The sequence below is a fragment of the Haliotis rufescens genome, unplaced genomic scaffold (assembly GCF_023055435.1).
Source record: "Haliotis rufescens isolate VD_foot unplaced genomic scaffold, xgHalRufe1.0.p SCAF_9, whole genome shotgun sequence".
Lineage (NCBI taxonomy): Eukaryota > Metazoa > Mollusca > Gastropoda > Lepetellida > Haliotidae > Haliotis > Haliotis rufescens.
The window spans coordinates 46,421,583-46,442,426 of record NW_025964383.1 but is presented as its reverse complement, the minus strand read 5'-3'; the positions used below and the strand labels follow the sequence as shown (position 1 = coordinate 46,442,426).

Here is a 20,844-nt window from a genome sequence, read left to right as displayed (position 1 = left end):
GTGACGGTGATGTTTTCATTCTGTGAATGTCTGTTTAACATGTTAAGATGGTTATTGATACCATGGATATGGAAGCGCAAACACTGCTACACACAACGTCCATAGCTTCAGTACTAGTGATGTGTACCGACAAAACAATGATGCTGCTACCTGGACGTCGAACTGAGGAGATTTCCTGCTTAATGATAAAATATTTCATACGTACGACTAACGCTGACATTTTTTAAATAGGAAAAACAACCAAGAATGTATATGAACCTGTTATCACTGTAAATCTCAACTCAAGTCAGGTAGGATAGGTCTATTTAATAAGTGTTTGCTTAAGTGTCTTTGTCACATGGAAATCGCAGTACAAATAAATGTGAGCGACAAAACCATTTTCATAGTCATTTAGAAATCACTGTTAAAAGAAGAGTCGACTACACCTTCAGCAGAGCTAATGAACCATTATCAAATAGAGATGATACCAGGCGACAAGGTGAGCGTATCCTGTCCTACCTGTGGCACCCGTCACAAACACATGCAAAGGCGAGTCAATAGTTCACCTGAAAAACACGGGAACATAATGTACCAGTCACAATAGGGAATGATTCGGACATACATTTTGTCACCGATGCGTCAAATTTGGAAATGTCCTCGACATGTCCATCATAAAACATTTTGAAAGTTCTACTGAGGCCTTGAATGTTGTAACCTTGATCAAACATTTTTTTAAAGAGAGCATGCTGGGTTGTAGCTCAAATGTTGTGAAATGTAAACACGGAAGGCAGGAGCCGCTGGAATATTCCTCTACAAAAGGGTACAGATGACTATTGGAAAGTTAAAGTCATCCGTCTTGTCATACAGTCTTGTGGAGAGTGTTTACACTCTGAATCTTTAGGCACAGATCTGAATATGACAGATGAGGCGGCCTCACTGGTCCCTGTTATTCTGTAGTTAAGGTGGGTCGATCTGTGGAACGGAATTGGCCGTTATTCAACTTTACCAATTTCTGTTGATTCTGTTGCCAATGCGAGCAGAAATGCAGACTCGTGCGCATAAAGAAACATATCAGCAAGAAGGGGAGCACTGCTGGTGCCCATGGTGATGCTTGCGTCTTGCCTATATGTCTTACCCTCAAATTGTACACATATCTATGACGAGGAAGTCCAGCATATCACATATTATTTTCTCATTAAACTTCATATGACAATTGCTTCCATTCTTGACAAATTGGCTATGGTCACCACATTTAGTGACAAATGCCCCATGGATCAAGGGACTAAGTTTCAAAACAAAGTTGAAAAATCAAATGTTTTGACATAACTGAACTTGGTTCGTTTCTGAGATTTTAAAAATTCAAGCAAACCCGATTTTTAGTTTCCCCATGGTATTATTTCCACATGCCTCAAATACTTTCATGCATTAAAAAACACGCATTCTGAAAACCCATAATCGAACCTGATGACCTAAATACTGGAAGGCATGTACGGACAGTGTTTAGGAATCACGAATATATAAACCACATGCAACTACTCCGAATAGATACATTTATGGATTGATAGACCAAGCATGTACATTGTTCCATGTAATATATACTGACTTATATACTAGATATATGTTTAAGGAAACACCCAAATTTATTCCGAAATGATGTGTAGAGAAATGACGTTGTGGAATTCAATCTTCATAGTAAAGTCAATATCTGGTCCATGCCCGTGAGTATCGATGCAGTCACGACATTTTCTGGGCAAACTGAATATCAAACGCCGGATTGTATCCCGATGTATCTTTCGCCATTGTTCTTGCAAGGTCTACCCAAGTTGTTACAAATGCTGGGAACGATGAGATCGGTTGCGGGACCTGTCCGGAGATGTGGCTGGCCAGGACAGTATCGTGCCACCTTGCTGCCTCAGACAGTCGACTGCAACACGAGCTCTGTGAGGACCTGCGTTGTCATCCTGGAAACGCGCTGGGAAATGGTATGAGCACTGGGCCCACCATTGTTCCACATAACGCCATGTTCCTTTGCACGCTGATCAGATCCGCCCTGTCGTATGTCATGCCAGCCGAGGTATCCACCACTGTATCTATCGTGCTCTTGACGTGCTGCTAGTACCTCTCTCCACGCTGTCCTCAAACAAGTTGTCTGGCATCCGTAAAGCGTATATAGAACCTCGATGCTCCAGAAAACATGGAGTTTCTCAAATGTCGCTGTTGACGACCTCGAAACTTCCGTGCCCTCTATTGCGCGAGGCGCTTGTGTGCCCCGGTCAAACCTGCAGGTTTCAGTCTGTTTCGTGTCCTTGACATCGAAAGTCGGATTCCAGTGGCAGCCATTAAGCCAGTTCTGGTGCAGAAATGAAACTGTTCGTCAATGAAATGGTGCGTACCCCTCGATTCTGCCAGGGAATAGTCTTTCCTCCACCAGCCCTTATCTTATTCACAGCTGTTATTATCCTTCCCTAAATCGGATATCACTCTTGTAGATTTACCAAAGAGTCTGGCAACCGCATTCTGTGAGTGAGTGAGTGAGGCTTTACGCCGCTTTTAGCAATAATCCAGCAATATCACGGCGGGGGACACCACAAATGGGCTTCACACATGGTTCCCATGTCGGGAATCGAACACGGATCTTCTACTTGAAGAGCGAACGTTTTAACCACTAGGCTACCCGACCGCCCCCGCATTCTGTGATTTGTCAGCTTAAGTCATGCTTATTGTGCACATTTTGTCATTTTCAGCACCCTTTTTGGAAATTTCTGTCTTTTACCCGATCAATGAACCATTTGGTTGTGACCTCTATTGGCACATGATGCGTCACCGTGGGCGGCATGCTACGCAGGTGCAAGTTGGAGCGAGTTTGCTATCCGCGTTCAGTTACTGTGCCTCGTGCAGCAAAGATGCACTCTCGAATTTGGAATCGATATCAACACAGAAATGGAACCCCATTCAGAGGTTCAGGTAACACCTTGCTGAAAATATTAGATTGGCATCAGTCCCGCAGGGGGATTTACAATCAGATGGAGATCAGAAACACACTAACGAGTAGAGATGCCGTTCTGGAGCCCAGCCTTCAAGACTACCGCTGCTTTTACGACAATGATTCATGCAATGAGGGCAACACGAAGGGAGTAATGAAGGATAAATGTTATTAACACGCAAGTCAATCATGTGTATGTCGACCTGACCTTTTTCTTTGACTGAAGGAACAAATCGACCTTGTCCCACAAAGAACACTTTTAAACACCACGCTTCAGTGATCACAGCTTGAAGAACGGGTACCTCCCCTTCACTTTATAAATAATCGTTCACGCTAACAGAGACTCTAGTCGGGTAGACTGATACTAGAAGGTGGAAGGTTTGAACGATACATAACATGTATTATAATTCTGTCTAGGTATTCACGAAGGAAACCAAGAGTCAACACAATTTTATTTTTTTTGAAACAACAATAAAAACCTACTCAGGCTTAATAACTTAACACAGGTTATACTCAAAACAAGTTTTGACGTAATCAGCCTGTTAACATACATTTGAACCTAAAAGTGTGTTAACGTTTTGCAGTTAGTTTGCATAATTTGGAGGCTATACAAGAATTTTGTGTATGAGCTAACAAGACTCGTTGTGTAGCTCAGCCTTTGATGCATAAATCCTATTTATTACACAAACATACACATACTTATGTTATGTTGTTTTTACGACATTCCCCATATAACGCCATAACCAAGTCTTTGATATCCCGCTATACCGAGACATAACACTGCAATGGAATCCTCGATGTATCACAACAACGAAGCACTCGAAAAAATAAAATACTAGGGGTGTCACGATAAATCAAAATATCAATATATATATATATATATATATTGTTATTGGTATGCACTTCAAGTCAATAAATCGATTATTAAATCAGTTTCAGATCAATATTATCGATTTCAGTTAGGAATATCGATAGTTTCTATTGTACTTACCATATCAATAAAATACATGCAATGCTGTTCAAATTTGTTCTTGTTTTTTATCATGATTGGTAGTTATTTACACACGGTAATGTGGAAGTTTCTTTGTCTTAAATTATTAGGGTAAAGGAAAAACACATCAGTCATATCTCAAACTTTACTTTTTATTTGTTGTTATGGTTATCACATTCAAAGGAAACTTCAGTTCCAAGGTTTAATTCAACTCTAAAATCCATCTAAAATGATACACTGAAAACTATCGCTATTTATCGCAATAGTTGCTTGCAATATCAATAGTTATCGCAATAGTTTCTTTCAATATCAATAGTTATCGCAATGGTGATTTCCAGACCAATAGTCACCCCTATAAAATACCATCACTCCCTCGTCACTGATGCGGGTATTAGGTAGTTATCACATCCACGAGTCGAATCTACGACCATCGGATCCTAACACAGCTGAGGGGCGCAACTCTGAACATCGAACGATGGTACACCGCACCTGATGCGTTAGCACAACGCACATTTCAGTAGTCAAAGTAGTAATCAGGACTATGCGATGCACACTAAAAATGAATTAAACATGGTAAAATTGTTACCAGGCGATTTCCTAATTGAAATAGGAAGGTTAATCCGGTTAATAACCACTTATGATCAACGAATTGATAACTAATCATACTGAAGTACTCATTTTAAGTAAACAATGACAAAAGGCAATACAATTGCTAAGATATGTTGCGGCAGCAGTAATTAACCGGCCCGATAATGAATGTCAGTGCAATCACGACGCCCGTGAAGATCCGGGTTACAACAGCAAAACATGTTTGTCGTAAGAGGCGACAAACGGGATCGGGTGGTCAGGTTCTCTGACTTGGTTGATGCATGACTGCGTATCCCAACTGCGTATCGTTGCTTATGATGTCAATCACTGGATTGTCTGGCCAAGACACGATTAATTACAGACCACCGGCATATGTTCACCTGAAAAAACATGGGAACATATGGTAAGTCAAAATAGAGAATTGCATCGGACATAATTTTTGTCACTGATACGTCAAATTTGGAAATGTCCTCCACATGTCTACCATAAAACTTTTTGAAAGTCTCACTGACGCCTTGAATGTTGTAACCTTGATCACACAACTGAGCAAGTGTCGCATGACGCTCTTTGAAATCTTGGTAGAAAGAGCATGCTCGATTGTATCTCAAAAGTTGTGACATGTAAACACCAAAGGATGGAGCTGCTAGAATATTGCTCGACACGAAGGGAAAGTTGACTATTGGAAAGTTGAAGTCATCTCTCTTGTCATACAGTCTTGTGGAGAGTGTTTTGTCACTGAATCTGTATGCATATATCTAAATATGAAACAGATGAGACGGTCTCACTGGACTCCTTTATGGGTAAATCAGAGGAAGGGAATATGGCTATTTGATTGTTATTGGACGATATCAGATCATCGATATTCCTGAAGCTCAAGTTCAAATTATCTTGTTTTGACTTTGCCAATCCTAACAGAAATTCCGATTCATATGCATAAACAGATCCGCAAGAGGGGAAACCCACTTTCACCCCACCCATCCCCTATGTTAATCTGGAAATTGCTAACACTTTAAAACTGAATTTCATGTTGATATGTTTGCAGTTCGTGAAAGACCATGGGCTCAGTATTCTTACATCAGGTCGACAATCTGTTTACTCTCCTGGAGAGTGATGAGGTCAAAGGCACGCAGGTCAACAGGTGAGTGTCATCCTGACAGTGTATCAATCAGGGGGATCTATACAACGGAAAGAAATATTAGGCTAATAGATATACTTCCATATAAAATAGCCGTTATTTTAACTGTATCCTTTGTTAATTTTCAAAATGAAGAAATTTGTTTTGTTTTGTAAATCATATTGAAATGCAGAAACCCAAAGAGATTATCTAATGACATTTTAAGTTTTGTTGTTCCATCTCAGTATGTAATTGACTATCCTGTGATCATGTTCCCAACAGGACAGCATGCGCCTACAAAGTGGACCACTTCAGGTTCTATCAGGTGACGATTATCCCAGCTGTAAGTGTTATACATATTTCTGTCTTTTTCTATTTGGTAACTAAATCGCCCGACCACCTTCAAAACATAAAGGGATAGAGCAATATGAATATATTTACATGACGTGGCTTTCCTGCCCTACCTGCACATACGTGTCTGGATGAATGTTACCACCTACCTATCTTTACATGTTATGTATAAAGTGTTGTTGCGGGCAGAACACTGTTGTTGATGTCAGTACACACTGTTGTTGAGGTCAGTACACACTGTTGTTGAGGTCAGTATACACTGTTGTTGAGGTCAGTACACACTGTTGTTGATGTCAGTACACACTGTTGTGGTGGTCAGTACTTACTGTTGTTGAGGTCAGTATACACTGTTCAGCACACACTGTTGTAAAGGTCAGTACACACTGTTGTTGAGGTCAGTACACACTGTTGTAAAGGTCAGTACACACTGTTGTTGAGGTCAGTACACACTGTTGTAAAGGTCAGTACACACTGTTGTAAAGGTCAGTACACACTGTTGTTGAGGTCAGTATACACTGTTGTTGATGTCAGTACACACTGTTGTTGAGGTCAGTACACACTGTTGTTGAGGTCAGTATACACTGTTGTTGAGGTCAGTACACACTGTTGTTGAGGTCAGTACACACTGTTGTTGAGGTCAGTACACACTGTTGTAAAGGTCAGTACTTACTGTTGTTGAGATCAGTATACACTGTTGTTGAGGTCAGTACACACTGTTGTTGAGGTCAGTACACAATGTTGTTGAGGTCAGTACACACTGTTGTTGAGGTCAGTTCACACTGTTGTTGATGTCAGTACACACTGTTGTAAAGGTCAGTACACACTGTTGTAAAGGTCACTACACACTGTTGTTGAGGTCAGTACACACTGTTGTTGAGGTCAGTACACACTGTTGTTGAGGTCAGTACACACTGTTGTTGAGGTCAGTACACAATGTTGTTGAGGTCAGTACACACTGTTGTTGATGTCAGTACACACTGTTGTTGAGGTCAGTACACACTGTTGTTGAGGTCAGTACACACTGTTGTTGATGTCAGTACACATTGTTGTAGAGGTCAGTATACACTGTTGTTGATGTCAGTACACACTGTTGTTGAGGTCAGTATACACTGTTGTTGATGTCAGTACACACTGTTGTTGAGGTCAGTTCACACTGTTGTTGAGGTCAGTACACACTGTTGTTGATGTCAGTACACACTGTTGTTGAGGTCAGTACACACTGTTGTTGATGTCAGTACACACTGTTGTTGAGGTCAGTACACACTGTTGTTGATGTCAGTACAAACTGTTGTTGAGGTCAGTATACACTGTTGTTGATGTCAGTACACACTGTTGTTGAGGTCAGTTCACACTGTTGTTGAGGTCAGTACACACTGTTGTAAAGGTCAGTACACACTGTTGTAAAGGTCAGTACACACTGTTGTTGAGGTCAGTACACACTGTTGTTGAGGTCAGTATACACTGTTGTTGAGGTCAGTACACACTGTTGTTGAGGTCAGTACACACTGTTGTTGAGGTCAGTATACACTGTTGTTGAGGTCAGTACACACTGTTGTTGAGGTCAGTACACACTGTTGTTGATGTCAGTACACACTGTTGTTGAGGTCAGTATACACTGTTGTTGAGGTCAGTACACACTGTTGTTGATGTCAGTACACATTGTTGTTGAGGTCAGTACACACTGTTGTTGAGGTCAGTACACACTGTTGTTGAGGTCAGTACACAATGTTGACCTCTCCTCCTTGCAGGTACTGATCAGTCTGGCCTTCTCCATGCTGAAGACGAGAAGACGGAAGTTTGTGGACTTTCTCTGTGGCCGACCAGCCCTGGTTCAGTGAGTTGTGACCGATTTAGTTCATGCTTTCTCTTCTATCTGTCCAGCAGTTGCCTTCCTCGGGTATTCGCGTATTACGTTTCATACGTGTTTTCAATCATATACAGTTTCTATGAAGGTGAGATCCGTTATGTCTAGACACAGTCACGTGCTGTAATCATTCTGACTATATGGACTTTTATTATAGCCCCATGGACGCTCTGACGACATCTGGCAGAATTTCCTACGTCGCCGCATTTGGAGCAACCACGTTCCTTACATATGAGGTTATCTTTGAACAAAAGTTTGCCTTCAGATACGATGGACCTCTCGCCTTGAAAAGTACGTATACCATCCCAAGGTCAATAAGTCATTGGGAAAAAGGGTCATTCGATGTTGCGTCTTGTCGTATGATAACATTATGGGTTCGAATGCTAGATGTGCCCTGATAATGTTTCTAGGTTTGTCGGACCCGTGCTCGTGTGTTTCACCAAAATGGTAAACGTCTAAGACCTGTCTCACTAAGGTCTCTTTTCCACATTAAGCCGATACGTCGTGATATGAATACTGTTGTTCAAAGCGGCTTTAAACTCAGTCGCTCACTTAATCTGTCACTATGGACTGTGTCGCATCATATGCCATCGATGCTTCTGACGAATAGACTACTCATTTAAAACATTTTTATATTATCTTGAAGGAGGACTTGGCTTGGCCCAAAAACCAAGTGAGGGTGTCTGCAAACTCAACTTATGTATATTAGTATAGGAGGTAATGCTTTTCACATAGTGATGAAACCTCCGCTTCTTATTACCTTTGCATAATTATTTTACTGCTAGATTGACATATGCACTATAACTGACCTGCGCTTGTTCAGTGAGTTGTGACCGATGTAGTTCCCCAGGAACATAGTTTCTCTTCTATCTGTCCAGCAGTTGCTTTCCTCAGGTATCCGTTTTGTCTAGACACAGTCACATGCTATAATAAGTCTGACTATATGGACGCACGGACGCAACTGGCAGAATTTCCTACGTTCCTAGATATAAATGCCACTTGGAGTCCCAAGATGACACGCGCAGGTCACAGGGTCAGTAGCGAGTGAACCCTCCACGTGCCCAGATAACACACGCAGGTCACAGGTTCAGTAGCGAGTAAACCTCCACGTACCCAGATGACACGCGCAGGTCACAGGGTCAGTAGCGAGTAAACCTCCACGTGCCCAGATGACACACGCAGGTCACAGGTTCAGTAGCGAGTAAACCTCCACGTGCCCAGATAACACCCGCAGGTCACAGGGTCAGTAGCGAGTAAACCTCCACGTACCCAGATAACACCCGCAGGTCACAGGGTCAGTAGCGAGTAAACCTCCACGTGCCCAGATGACACACGCAGGTCACAGGTTCAGTAGCGAGTAAACCTCCACGTGCCCAGATAACAACCGCAGGTCACAGGGTCAGTAGCGAGTAAACCTCCACGTGCCCAGATAACACCCGCAGGTCACAGGGTCAGTAGCGAGTAAACCTCCACGTACCCAGATGACACCCGCAGGTCACAGGGTCAGTAGCGAGTAAACCTCCACGTGCCCAGATGACACACGCAGGTCACAGGGTCAGTAGCGAGTAAACCTCCACGTGCCCAGATAACACCCGCAGGTCACAGGGTCAGTAGCGAGTAAACCTCCACGTGCCCAGATGACACCCGCAGGTCACAGGTTCAGTAGCGAGTAAACCTCCACGTGCCCAGATAACACCCGCAGGTCACAGGGTCAGTAGCGAGTAAACCTCCACGTGCCCAGATGACACCCGCAGGTCACAGGGTCAGTAGCGAGTAAACCTCCACGTGCCCAGATGACACGCGCAGGTCACAGGTTCAGTAGCGAGTAAACCTCCACGTGCCCAGATAACACATGCAGGTCACAGGGTCAGTAGCGAGTAAACCCCCACGTGCCCAGATGACACGCGCAGGTCACAGGGTCAGTAGCGAGTAAACCCCCACGTGCCCAGATGACACACGCAGGTCACAGGTTCAGTAGCGAGTAAACCCCCATGTGCCCAGATGACACCCGCAGGTCACAGGGTCAGTAGCGAGTAAACCCCCACGTGCCCAGATGACACACGCAGGTCACAGGGTCAGTAGCGAGTAAACCCCCACGTGCCCAGATGACACGCGCAGGTCACAGGTTCAGTAGCGAGTGAACCCTCCACGTGCCCAGATAACACACGCAGGTCACAGGGTCAGTAGCGAGTAAACCTCCACGTGCCCAGATAACACCCGCAGGTCACAGGGTCAGTAGCGAGTAAACCTCCACGTGCCCAGATGACACCCGCAGGTCACAGGGTCAGTAGCGAGTAAACCTCCACGTGCCCAGATGACACCCGCAGGTCACAGGTTCAGTAGCGAGTAAACCTCCACGTGCTCAGATGACACCCGCAGGTCACAGGGTCAGTAGCGAGTAAACCTCCACGTACCCAGATAACACCCGCAGGTCACAGGGTCAGTAGCGAGTAATGCGTGACATGGAGCAGGGACCTGTTTTCAACCGACATATAGATTTTCAGTCAGGTTCTCAGAGTCCAAGCCTATCATGATAAACACCATACCAAATGCAACCTCTAGTGGTCATCTGCCAGTAGAGACGGTTGATGACGCCCCTGGACTCTATCCCTGCTTCCCTCTAGCGGTTACGTACGGTTTTGATGGATAGACGTCGATTGGGTAGCCATTGCTGCTTCAGGACAGGGCTCGATGCAAATGGCCGTCATCGTACTAATAAAAGCTGTGCCTTGTCGTCACACGAGGACGTCACGGGAGGTCTTCCTGACCGTGGAACATCCTTCACATCATTGATTTGACCATGTTTTCTCACCAATGGGCTGATTACTGGGTAATGGTAAATCGGCTGACGTCCGCCTGGTGGCACTGAAGGACAAACGTGTGGAATGCATTCCGATCGTTTGCCATCTTTGCGCCTCTGATACCCCCTTCGTGCAATGTTCTCCGGGAATGATTACACATTGCAAGACAGCGGATTTAACTACCCAAATGTCATGTTTGAACGCACAATTTTGGAGAATACATGTGTGGAATACTGCACGTGCATGCCAAGGTGGATTCTGAAGTCACCGTCAAACATGATTTCACATCCTGAAGATGGAGCGCCATTACCATTACAGTTGTTAAGAATAGTAACCAGTTATAATTCATTACCTCAGGGGTTACGTTACGTATTTTGTTCGGATGTATATATTATAAACATTGAGTTTTGCCAGATGCTTAATCGGCCAAAAACAGTTCCTTTAACAGTGACGCGGGGTTTCGTTATTTAGATCTGTATCCTTGTCAGATCGTAATGCATCAATGACCGTTTCTATTTAATCCCTTTCAGTCGCATTCCAGCACTGATCGTGATAGTTTCTATGATATGGTACGGCATTGTCTACTTTCCTGTCTTCGCTTCACTGGCTATTAAGTCCATCTTCAGCTACGGCCTTGGGGCTTTATACGTGTGGGTCATCACCGCCATAGAGTTCTACAAAGTGTTTGAGTGTGACGTCAGATGGGTAAGGCGACGTTGTGTTGACTTGTTAATGGTTCAAATGATTCAAGATAAGCTGGTTATTATCTTCCATTACGACTTTGTGACCGGAATAAAAACACCACTGTTGATTTAGAACAGAACCATTGTTGAAGTAAAACAGGCGCCATTGTTGATGAAATATAGGACCACGAATGGCGTAATCGACACCCATTGTTGTCACACAGAACAATTGTTGACGTAATACAAAACCACTTTAAACGTAATACACCACTGTTGCATTAATATCATTCTTAAGATTATTATAATATATATTATATTATATATTTTTCTATTGTATTCAGGAAGCTCGAATGTTGTTAGTGGGCCGAAACCTGCCGTACTTCCTCTGTCTGACCTATCTCAGCGTCAGCTTGCCAATCAGGTTTGCCTATGCTCTGAAAACTAAGAAGTATTTCGTGGCGGAGGAATCCGATCTTGATGTTCCCCAGACTCTGAGTTACATCCGGGACTCTTACCAGGGGGTGCACGTCCGGAAACTCTTCAAGAAACCCGCACCTAAACCCCCGTAAGCGCTCATTTACTGTCTGTAACTAACCTCCGTAAGTGCTCAATTACCATCTTTACCAAACCCTCGTAAGTGCTCAATGACTGTCTGCATCAAACACTCAGCCTGTTCCATGTCCTTCCCACGTGTCCATGACTCAACAGACCAAAATAGGGGCACGTGTGGTCAAGCCGCCTCAAGCGTGAGTCAGGATCGAGTTCGAATCCCATATTCGTCCAAACTACAATCCACGATCTGTCAGTACCAGTGTTCCACTAAACTGGTAAACGTCTAAGACCTGCATCATTTGGAACTTTCTTACCATACTTCACTGTACAACTGTGACATACACATGCAACTGAAGAACTGTACACTCAGTGGTATGTCACATCAATGTGGACATGTATGGTTGTTTGTGCAATGGCTCATTGATATTTGCATCATTTTAAACAAATACAATAATTAGGTTTTGCAATGCATTCCTCAACGTAGGTACCAATAACTTACTTTATATTTACCCAGACACTTTATTTACGTACATTCTCCTATGATATTCACAACTTATGATTATTTTATATGATGAATAAAATTTCCTTATATGTTGATGACGATTTAAATAGGGTCACATTTATTTCAAGTTATTATTATTTATCATGTCTTGATTCCAGTCCACCGGAAGCAATCAAAGACAAAATCAAAGCCGGGCTCCTTGCTGCCATACACGGGGTACTCTATAAAAATGAAAAAGGTGAATACTGTATTTTTCACACTGTATGTATCGATCTGCAGGGGTCAAGATACAATATCAACACCAAACTACCGGCTGTGCACATGCTGTTCATTGAAAGATATATATTGTTTCCGGAAATTCTTGAAAAAAAAAATCTTTTGCTTCACTAAGGTGAAAAAAAGAAATTGACTATCACCCAAATTACTTTGATGCCGTGTTTTAGTTCTTAAAGTTGGCAGTCCCTCATTCTGGACTCTTGTCATACCGTAAACCCTCCTATCTGGTGGTACACACACCCATCAACAATGTTCCTGTTCTTGTTCCAGGGTTCCGGTATTCGACCCGTATCCTGTCTGTTCTCATGATCGGCGTGTTTCTCCTGTACGTGGTGAGTCAAGGCTTCAGACATCTGGATAACTGTTTACCTTAAATATGTAAGAAAAGGCATTAAACTGGGCAACAACTGTTGCGTTGTCGCCTTTGTTTACGCCGACAGTTAGTAGGGACTCGCATTATCACTCTTTGGTAACAAAAGACAATTCGATTCAAAGCGACAAAGCGATCAATGTCGCGTTTCGCACATCATCGGTTTGTTAAATATTGACACTTCTTGCTTGTGTTGTAAAGACGACAACGCCGCAATTCTGTTCTTTCTGGGATTCCACAGGCGACATGAAAAGACAATCTTAACCACATGTAAAGTATGTATTGCAACTACCTGTATCGACAGTGAACATGTGAAATGGTAGATGTATTGACTGAGGTATACCTGACACAAATGAGTTTGGTGTCACCCCGCTTTTATCACTGTTCCGACAAAATCACGGCGGTTGACACCAGCATTCGGGATCAAATATTGGACTCAAATCGGAAATCGAACCTGGTCCTTCGGCGTGACGAGCGAATGATTAAGCCACCATCGGCAGCTACCCCGCCCATCTTGGATAAGGTTGGGAAGACAGCGATGTCGGCATTTTGATTGTCTTTTAATAGTGAAAAATTAGTTCGTAGTGTCATATTTTCTTATCCTGTTCAGATCCTTTTGAGCTGCTGGTCAAGACTGTCGAATCCCACACTATCATAGAGAACAGTCATGTCGAAAATGTATTATCATTTAAGGATTGATTGTGGCGGATTTTAAGAAATGTTTGCACATCGGTTTTTCGATTCATACCTCAATAAACCAAAAAATCCATATCAATCCATATCATTGAATTCGAAAACGAATTCGACAATATATCATCTGCAATAGTTTAATCAAAAACAATTATATACATCAAAGCTGACAAAAAATGACGAGGATGACAATCATTCCAGGTGTAGGAATGCATACAGTGGCGTGACATGAATCAGGTGATTGTTTAATTTATGCACACGGCCACAAAGTCAGGAGCCAATCAACGGGGAATAGCATCAAACAAGGTTCATAGGACCTGTCAATCAAGGCAAGAGTCTGCAACAGTCGGACTGTCACGAACCTGAACTAATCTGTCCTTGAGAAAGCGGCTGTTTCAAATGTCCAGTTACCGCCAGATTTAAACACGAGTTCCCTGAGGACGGGAAGACACAGCTGTAAAAATACGAGTTAGAAATGAAACCTGAAGACATAAAATTTGTAGAACCCAGGCTAGCTAAGACAAAACTGGCGAGCGAGCCTTCACGTTTGCTGTTTCATTTCTTGGATTTCTTGGATGAGTATGCATGAATGTCCCTAAAACGTACTGTGCATGATGATACAGGTGAGCAGAAAGGGAATTCCCTCGACTCGTCGTGGTGAAAGTAGTCCATCTAGTTGGGCGTGGCTTAATTGTTTACATTCATTGGGACACTAATGCAGCAATATGTGACCAAATTATAAAAAAAAAGAATGAAGGAATTCCAGTGAACACAACGAAAACCTAATTTAACTAGATTAGAATACAAGTGGACACTCAGGTCAGATTTGGGCTACAGCACTCTATTGCTTTTAATAAGACTTGACCTAATTGTATGGGGTGATCATGCTTCATGGCCTGGTTGATTGTGTAACATCGTACCCCGACGGTGCTTTACCTGGTCCAGATTCGATTATGTACAGAAATGTAGCTGGGATCTTGCTGACTGCAACAATCAAACAACATATAGCATGGTTACGCTTTCTATCCACAGATCACCTTTGAGCTCTTGGGGATTTTCGTGACGTTTTATGACAAATGCCTTAAAGCCTATGACCTCAAGCCAGTAGAAGACGACCGTTTTGATCCGAGCGATCTCAAGACTTGGGTGACGGCATTGACACGTAAGTGAGTGAGTTAGGTGGGTTTAATCTCACTTTGATCTGAACTTGATCACTTATATCACGTGGTGTCAGCTTGATATGGGATGAAAGCCCGCAGTGACGAAGGTCTCCGACGTTTACCGCTTTGGTGAATCCCACGAGCACACGTAGGGTGCTGACAAACCTAAGAACATAATCGTTTGAATCGGGATTCGAACCACCGATGATATGTTCTGGCACGCCAAAGTGACGCAACTCAATACTAGACGATTAGGCCGCCAGTGTCTCAACAAACTTATATAAATGCAGTGACTAGGCTGTGATGTTGAAGGCTTGGAACTCCAGATGGACGAAGAACCTGTGTTTCCATGTGATAATTCTGTTTCAGAGAGTTTGATCGTATCGACGGTCCTAGCGGTGGCAATCGGGCTGTTGATGATCCTACATATACTCTCCTCCTACAGGTAGGTGTTTATACATCTATGTACGAGATTGGGAGGATGATCTTCCTCGAGGGTCCCTACGATCTTTTTCATCCGAGCCGGGCGTTTTGTAACCAACAGTTATATGGGGAATCTCCCCTCTGAGCTCATTCTCGATGTTTCAGAACCAATCTGCTGGCGTTATATCGAGGTGATCACAGCCACATCCCCCCAAGGGAGGAGAGGAGTAACGCCAGCCTCATGGTAATACTGAATCAGAGGAATAACGTTACGTTACAGGAAGAATTGAAAAGTATTTTACGAATTGAGTATTTTGCAATGAGGGCGTGGATTCCAGCGCCAACAAGTCTCTGCACCAGTCGACCCTAATGTGGATTGAATGGTTACAGTGTGTTAAAGGTGACTATGCTTGTCGTAAAAGGCGACTATGCTTGTCAGACTTGGTTGATGCATGTCATCGATCTCAATTGCGTTGATCGCTGCTAATGATGTCAGTCACTGGATTGTTCTGTCCAGACTCAATTATTTCCAAACCACTCTCATATAGCTGCAATATTGCTGATTGCGGCGCTAAACAACAAACAAACAAACAAACAAACAGTGTGTTACCTTGCAAATTGTGTATCTCTCGCGTCCACTCGAGATTGTTAAATAAGCAACGAGTATGACGAGGAAGTTTTCGTTTTCCACGTGACTACGAACCCATGTCTAGTGAAGCTCTCTCGCTATGTTGCAGCTGGGATGTATGCGGTTTGCCGGGTACCAGGTGGGATACATCGCATGGGGTGAGTGATGCAAGGGAGATAACTGATAGTTGTGTGCTTATTGGGAGCATGAGCATTCTGCTTCCCACCTACCTTATATTCCTGGCTTTAAGTGAACGTCATATCATTTGAATGAATTATGAATTGACCCACTGTTACTGGTGAAATACAAACAACAGATCTGTACAGTAACTGTTAAACACTCATGAGGTTGTTTTCACCTGTGGTTATCACACAACCACCACCATTAACAACTAGGATAACAATATTGCTGTATAGCACGTACATCTGGTTTCCTCCCTCTCGGGGTTACTTATTTTCTGAACCTTCTATAACCTGATATTATAAATCTGTTGCTCATCACATTTAAGTCAACTAGTACTGCATAAGGCCACTTTGATGTCTTTCTGTTTGACTTCATTCTGCATCGGTTCATCTGTTCACTGATCCATATGTATCGTTTCCATGTCCGTCAACAACTCTGGCAATATAGTTAGATTTGTCTTACTGCGGGTGGAATGAACAGGTTCCCACCATTTAAGGCTAGTGACATTAAATACTTTGCCCGCATCAAAAAAAGGCTTCTTCGATGTAGAACTGGCTTTCCTTTCGAGAAAATGGGGGCAGGGTTTTGTAGTCATTGGAAGCATAACAACTCTCAAGTCTTCCCACGTAGCTCCAACTTCTAAGTGCCCATCGATGACTTCATGAGTCTTCAGTTTCCTCTCCATCCTGACGTGTTGATACAGAACATGCATCTTGTCTGCAGGTGGAAACCTCTCCCTCCGAAATGAACGGCCTCATCTCGTTACTGGGCATGACCCTGGCAACTCTTCTGCCTCTCACCCTCCTGGTTAACCATCTTCTGAACCTTTCATAACCTGATGCTATTATCATTATGCTTATCTAGCAACTTCCCTAGGTGTGTGTGACTGTCGCCACAGCAGACAGGGGCTATGTTACAGCTGAATGTGCAACAAGAAGGTTGTTGTTTCCAAGTTAGATGTTGTGAAGCTTTTGTTTTCGGGTTGTAACAAACAGTTTTTCGTTTCAGGGTTTGTCATCCAGTTTTTCGCCCTCGTTCCCCTTTCAGTGCTAACAATCATCATCGCTTGGGGCGGGATGTGGAGTTGGCTCGTTAACTACGTGTTGCAGCTGTGGTAAGCAAGAATTTACCTGAGCCAAATTTGTCTCTAAAGATGTGTCACAAGAAGCTTATGTTGGGGCATCTGAAAAGTTCATCTAATATTCTGACGTGGGTTTGGGTTGGTTGGGTTAGGTGGGGTTGGGTGGGATGGGATGGGGTGTGGTGTTCTTTTTGTTGGAGACAAGATATGTTTCGACAATGCTTCAAACACGCTTTTATTTCTGTAACAAAGGAGGAACCGAACAATGAAGTAACTTTTCAACAAACTTTTGAAGAGCACCAGCATTTCCAGGGAACAATATTTCAATGTTTTGAACAAACTATGTTTCTTCCGATTTTTGTCCTTATGATAGTCGCATCTCTCTCTGACTCCAGGCCGATTGTTGTGTGGACAGTAGTGCTGAACGTCCTCCAACTACTCTTGGCTAAGTTCCTCTTTCTACAACAACGCGGGAATACGCTGTATATAGACAACAGGTGTGTATGTCTTCCTTATACTATTTTGACATTCAGCTATAAGTACAAATTTAAACATTAACTCACGAGTTGCCTCCCTTGTTTCAGGCGGTTCTTCTTCATCTTCACGTACTTCATGTTCTTCTTCAACATCTTCCTCGGCCTCGTGTCCTGCCTCATGAGGATCATCAAGGCCATCGTCCTGGGGGCCTTGTTCATGCCACGCCTCGACCACAGCACCTTGTCCCAGAGATTCCAGTTCTTCGATCCTGGTACTAAGACTTCTAAGCTTTTCTGCAAGGCATTTTGTCAGAGTCATAAAGAGGGGACAAGACGTATTTGTAAAATTGACGTCAGTTCAGACACCTTGCCTTGGCGCGATTTACTGGTGATGATTTTTCGTTTTTTTTTTAGAGTTAAACCTCCTTAGTCTGGACATCTCACATTCCGGACGTCTTTTTGAAATTTATGATTCACGTCATATTACGTATCCATGAGTCGTGTGTGCAAGAACGTGTTATCACAGACGATTTCCATGTGTGGATTTCCGGGGTTCCACTGTACTTGGGACCACGGGAGAACATTCACATAACGGTTTGGTCTGCTTATTGCGGCGTTAAACGGCCCTAATAACCGACACAGGTATTAACCTAATGAAAATAATGATACACCTCATTGATGGATGAAAGACATGAGGCCTTCTGTTTTCCAAAGGGTTCTTGCTGCATCTGAGCTCAGGATTATGTGTGTGTGTTTTTGTTCAGGTTTCGCGGCGTATGTAGGCTACATGCACGTGGAGAACCAACACACACACCCGGTGATGATTGTATTCATCCGCCTCATGTTGATGAACCTGCACTTCCGGAATCTGGGCGAGAGTAAATCCGTTGACCTGAATGGTTCCATGGGAGCAGGTGATGAGGAAGACAGCATCCAGGGCATCAGTATACGTAAGTAGTAGAGGAGGTACACTATATGGCACTGTGTTTGTATGTCAGTTTCGGTGACAGTGTCAGTGTCACTGTAGCTGTATGTGAGGCTGAGGCTGAGGCTGAGGCTGAGGCTGAGGCCAGAGCTGTGGTTTCCTGTGCTCTTCCTTGATCATGTATATGAGGCTGAACTGGTTCCGTGTTCGTGTCTGTGTCTACGCGTTAGAATCTAATAATAAATATAAGATAGCCCTAAATCGCAAAGAACAACCAAAGAACGAAGTGGGGTCGGTTTCACGATAAAACATCGTGACGTCATTTCTGGAGATTCGAATGTGCGCTCGCATCTTGATGAATGGAAAACGTTATGTTTGAGAGGGAAATGTCTTGAGTGAGTTGTTCCCAAACGATGTAGCTGGAAATCGCAAATGAACGCAATGATCGCACCTAAACTTCGAAGAAATATGACAGTCAGTATTGGGAGAAAATGTGCAGATAATCGACGTGAAAATTGTGAGAATAACACAGAATAACTTAACCCCCCCCCCCCCCCCCCCCCCCCCCCCCCCCCCCACACCCTCCCCCTGTACATAAAATGGAGTTGTCCGACACTGAGGCAGATACTCTGGACCCCCGCATGGTTTATTGTCTTTGCAGCGTTTTATTGTACGATAAACGGCGATCACAAGTCGTTATTTCTTAACAATAACCATTCATTTCATTTCATCATATTTACAGAAATGAAAGGACACGAAGCCGAATTGGAGGCGGCACAAGAAACCAAACGCCGTAAATATAAAGCCACCTTCAACTGGGCCGTGTTCTACACCCTCATCAACAACCCCCAGATCAGGGTGTACCGGAAGGGCTACATCCAGAGCAGGATAAAGGCAGTGGAGGAGGGGAGACGGATCCAAGACAGTGATCTCCCAGTGGTCGATCTCTCCAGACTCGACACCTCGACTGACACCGACGACAACAGCAACGACGAGAACTGTACAGACGACATGCACGACGTCAAAGCAAAACGGATAAATCATGAAACTGAAACCTTAGTGTGACAAAAAGAAAGTATTTTTCACGAGATTACTTCGTTTTTACACACAACACGTGTTTTTGACAATTCTGCCAAAAACATGTTAAAGTTAAAACCTATTTCAAGACTTCCAGGAATGGTCGGAAGGGATGTTTCGTTTGACTCACTGTGCAAGATGAACATAAGGACATTTATCACATGCCTTGTCGTATGTCGGGGCCTATAATATGATGAACGAATGAATGAATTTCTAAGATATTACATAGTCAAATACATTATTTAGATAACTTGACTATGTACAATGAAGGCATGCCATACAGTGCTATGAATACACAATTTACAATGTACAATTTGTGAGCAGTAAGGTATATGTGTCTGGTATATATGTATGAGGCATTTCTTCATATTACATAAAAAGTGACAGTGTAATGTATTCCCAAGTATCATAATCAATTTCGTCAGTCAAATCATGAACATCCGCACCGAGAAAGAATGAAAGCATATCTTCAAGCATATCTATTTTCACATATACATCAACATCAAGTTTATCAATCAAGCATGAAAAGAAATTATTTCTGTCAGACATAAAACATTTACAGTGCAAAATAATATGGCAATCATCGTCACAGCAATGTGTATTGCAATGGTTACATTCTTTCGACACTTTTGCTCTTGATCCGAATTTAATACAAAGTTGCAGGGGTTGACTTAAATGTGGATAGAGGTACATTACATAGAACATGCATTTGTAAACATGTTAGAAAACAGTGGTTGATCGCTTAAGAATGATAATGCGAAAACAGTCTTGCCTACTACTACTACTACTACTACTACTACTACTACTACTACTACAAAACAGTCTGGCCTACTACTACTACTACTACTACTACTACTACTACTTCTAAACTCTGGACTACTTCTACTACTACTACTACTACTACTACTACTACTACTACTACTACCAAACAGTCTGGCCTACTACTACTACTACTACTACTACTTCTAAACTCTGGACTACTTCTACTACTACTACTACTACTACAAAACAGTCTGGCCTACTACTACTACTACTACTACTACTACTACTACTTCTAAACTCTGGACTACTTCTACTACTACTACTACTACTACTACTACTACTACTACAAAACAGTCTGGCCTACTACTACTACTACTACTACTAC

General features: G+C 43.0%; 1 protein-coding gene across 1 annotated transcript; it reads left to right on the top strand.

The window, feature by feature from the left end:
• The first annotated feature begins 1,823 nt into the window (after positions 1-1,823).
• LOC124149965 (stimulated by retinoic acid gene 6 protein-like) lies at positions 1,824-20,093 on the top strand. The gene is made up of 18 exons (XM_046521820.2): positions 1,824-1,961; positions 5,621-5,679; positions 5,938-5,998; positions 7,755-7,840; positions 8,028-8,161; positions 11,213-11,376; positions 11,696-11,919; positions 12,567-12,646; positions 12,955-13,016; positions 14,777-14,906; positions 15,274-15,349; positions 15,493-15,571; positions 16,065-16,113; positions 17,147-17,252; positions 17,615-17,716; positions 17,804-17,967; positions 18,460-18,645; positions 19,363-20,093. Exons 1-18 carry the CDS (start codon positions 1,824-1,826, stop codon positions 19,683-19,685), a joined length of 2,223 nt encoding a protein of 740 aa, XP_046377776.2. The 3' UTR covers positions 19,686-20,093.
• The last annotated feature ends 751 nt before the right edge of the window (positions 20,094-20,844 follow it).

Bases quoted from the DNA above. Each gene is read 5' to 3' on its own strand.
- LOC124149965 (XM_046521820.2), top strand. From the start codon at position 1,824: ATGAGATCGGTTGCGGGACCTGTCCGGAGATGTGGCTGGCCAGGACAG. The intron at 16,114-17,146 runs GTGAGTGATGCA...TTTTCGTTTCAG, and splicing joins GGTGGGATACATCGCATGGG to GGTTTGTCATCCAGTTTTTC. The intron at 17,968-18,459 runs GTACTAAGACTT...GTTTTTGTTCAG, and splicing joins ATTCCAGTTCTTCGATCCTG to GTTTCGCGGCGTATGTAGGC.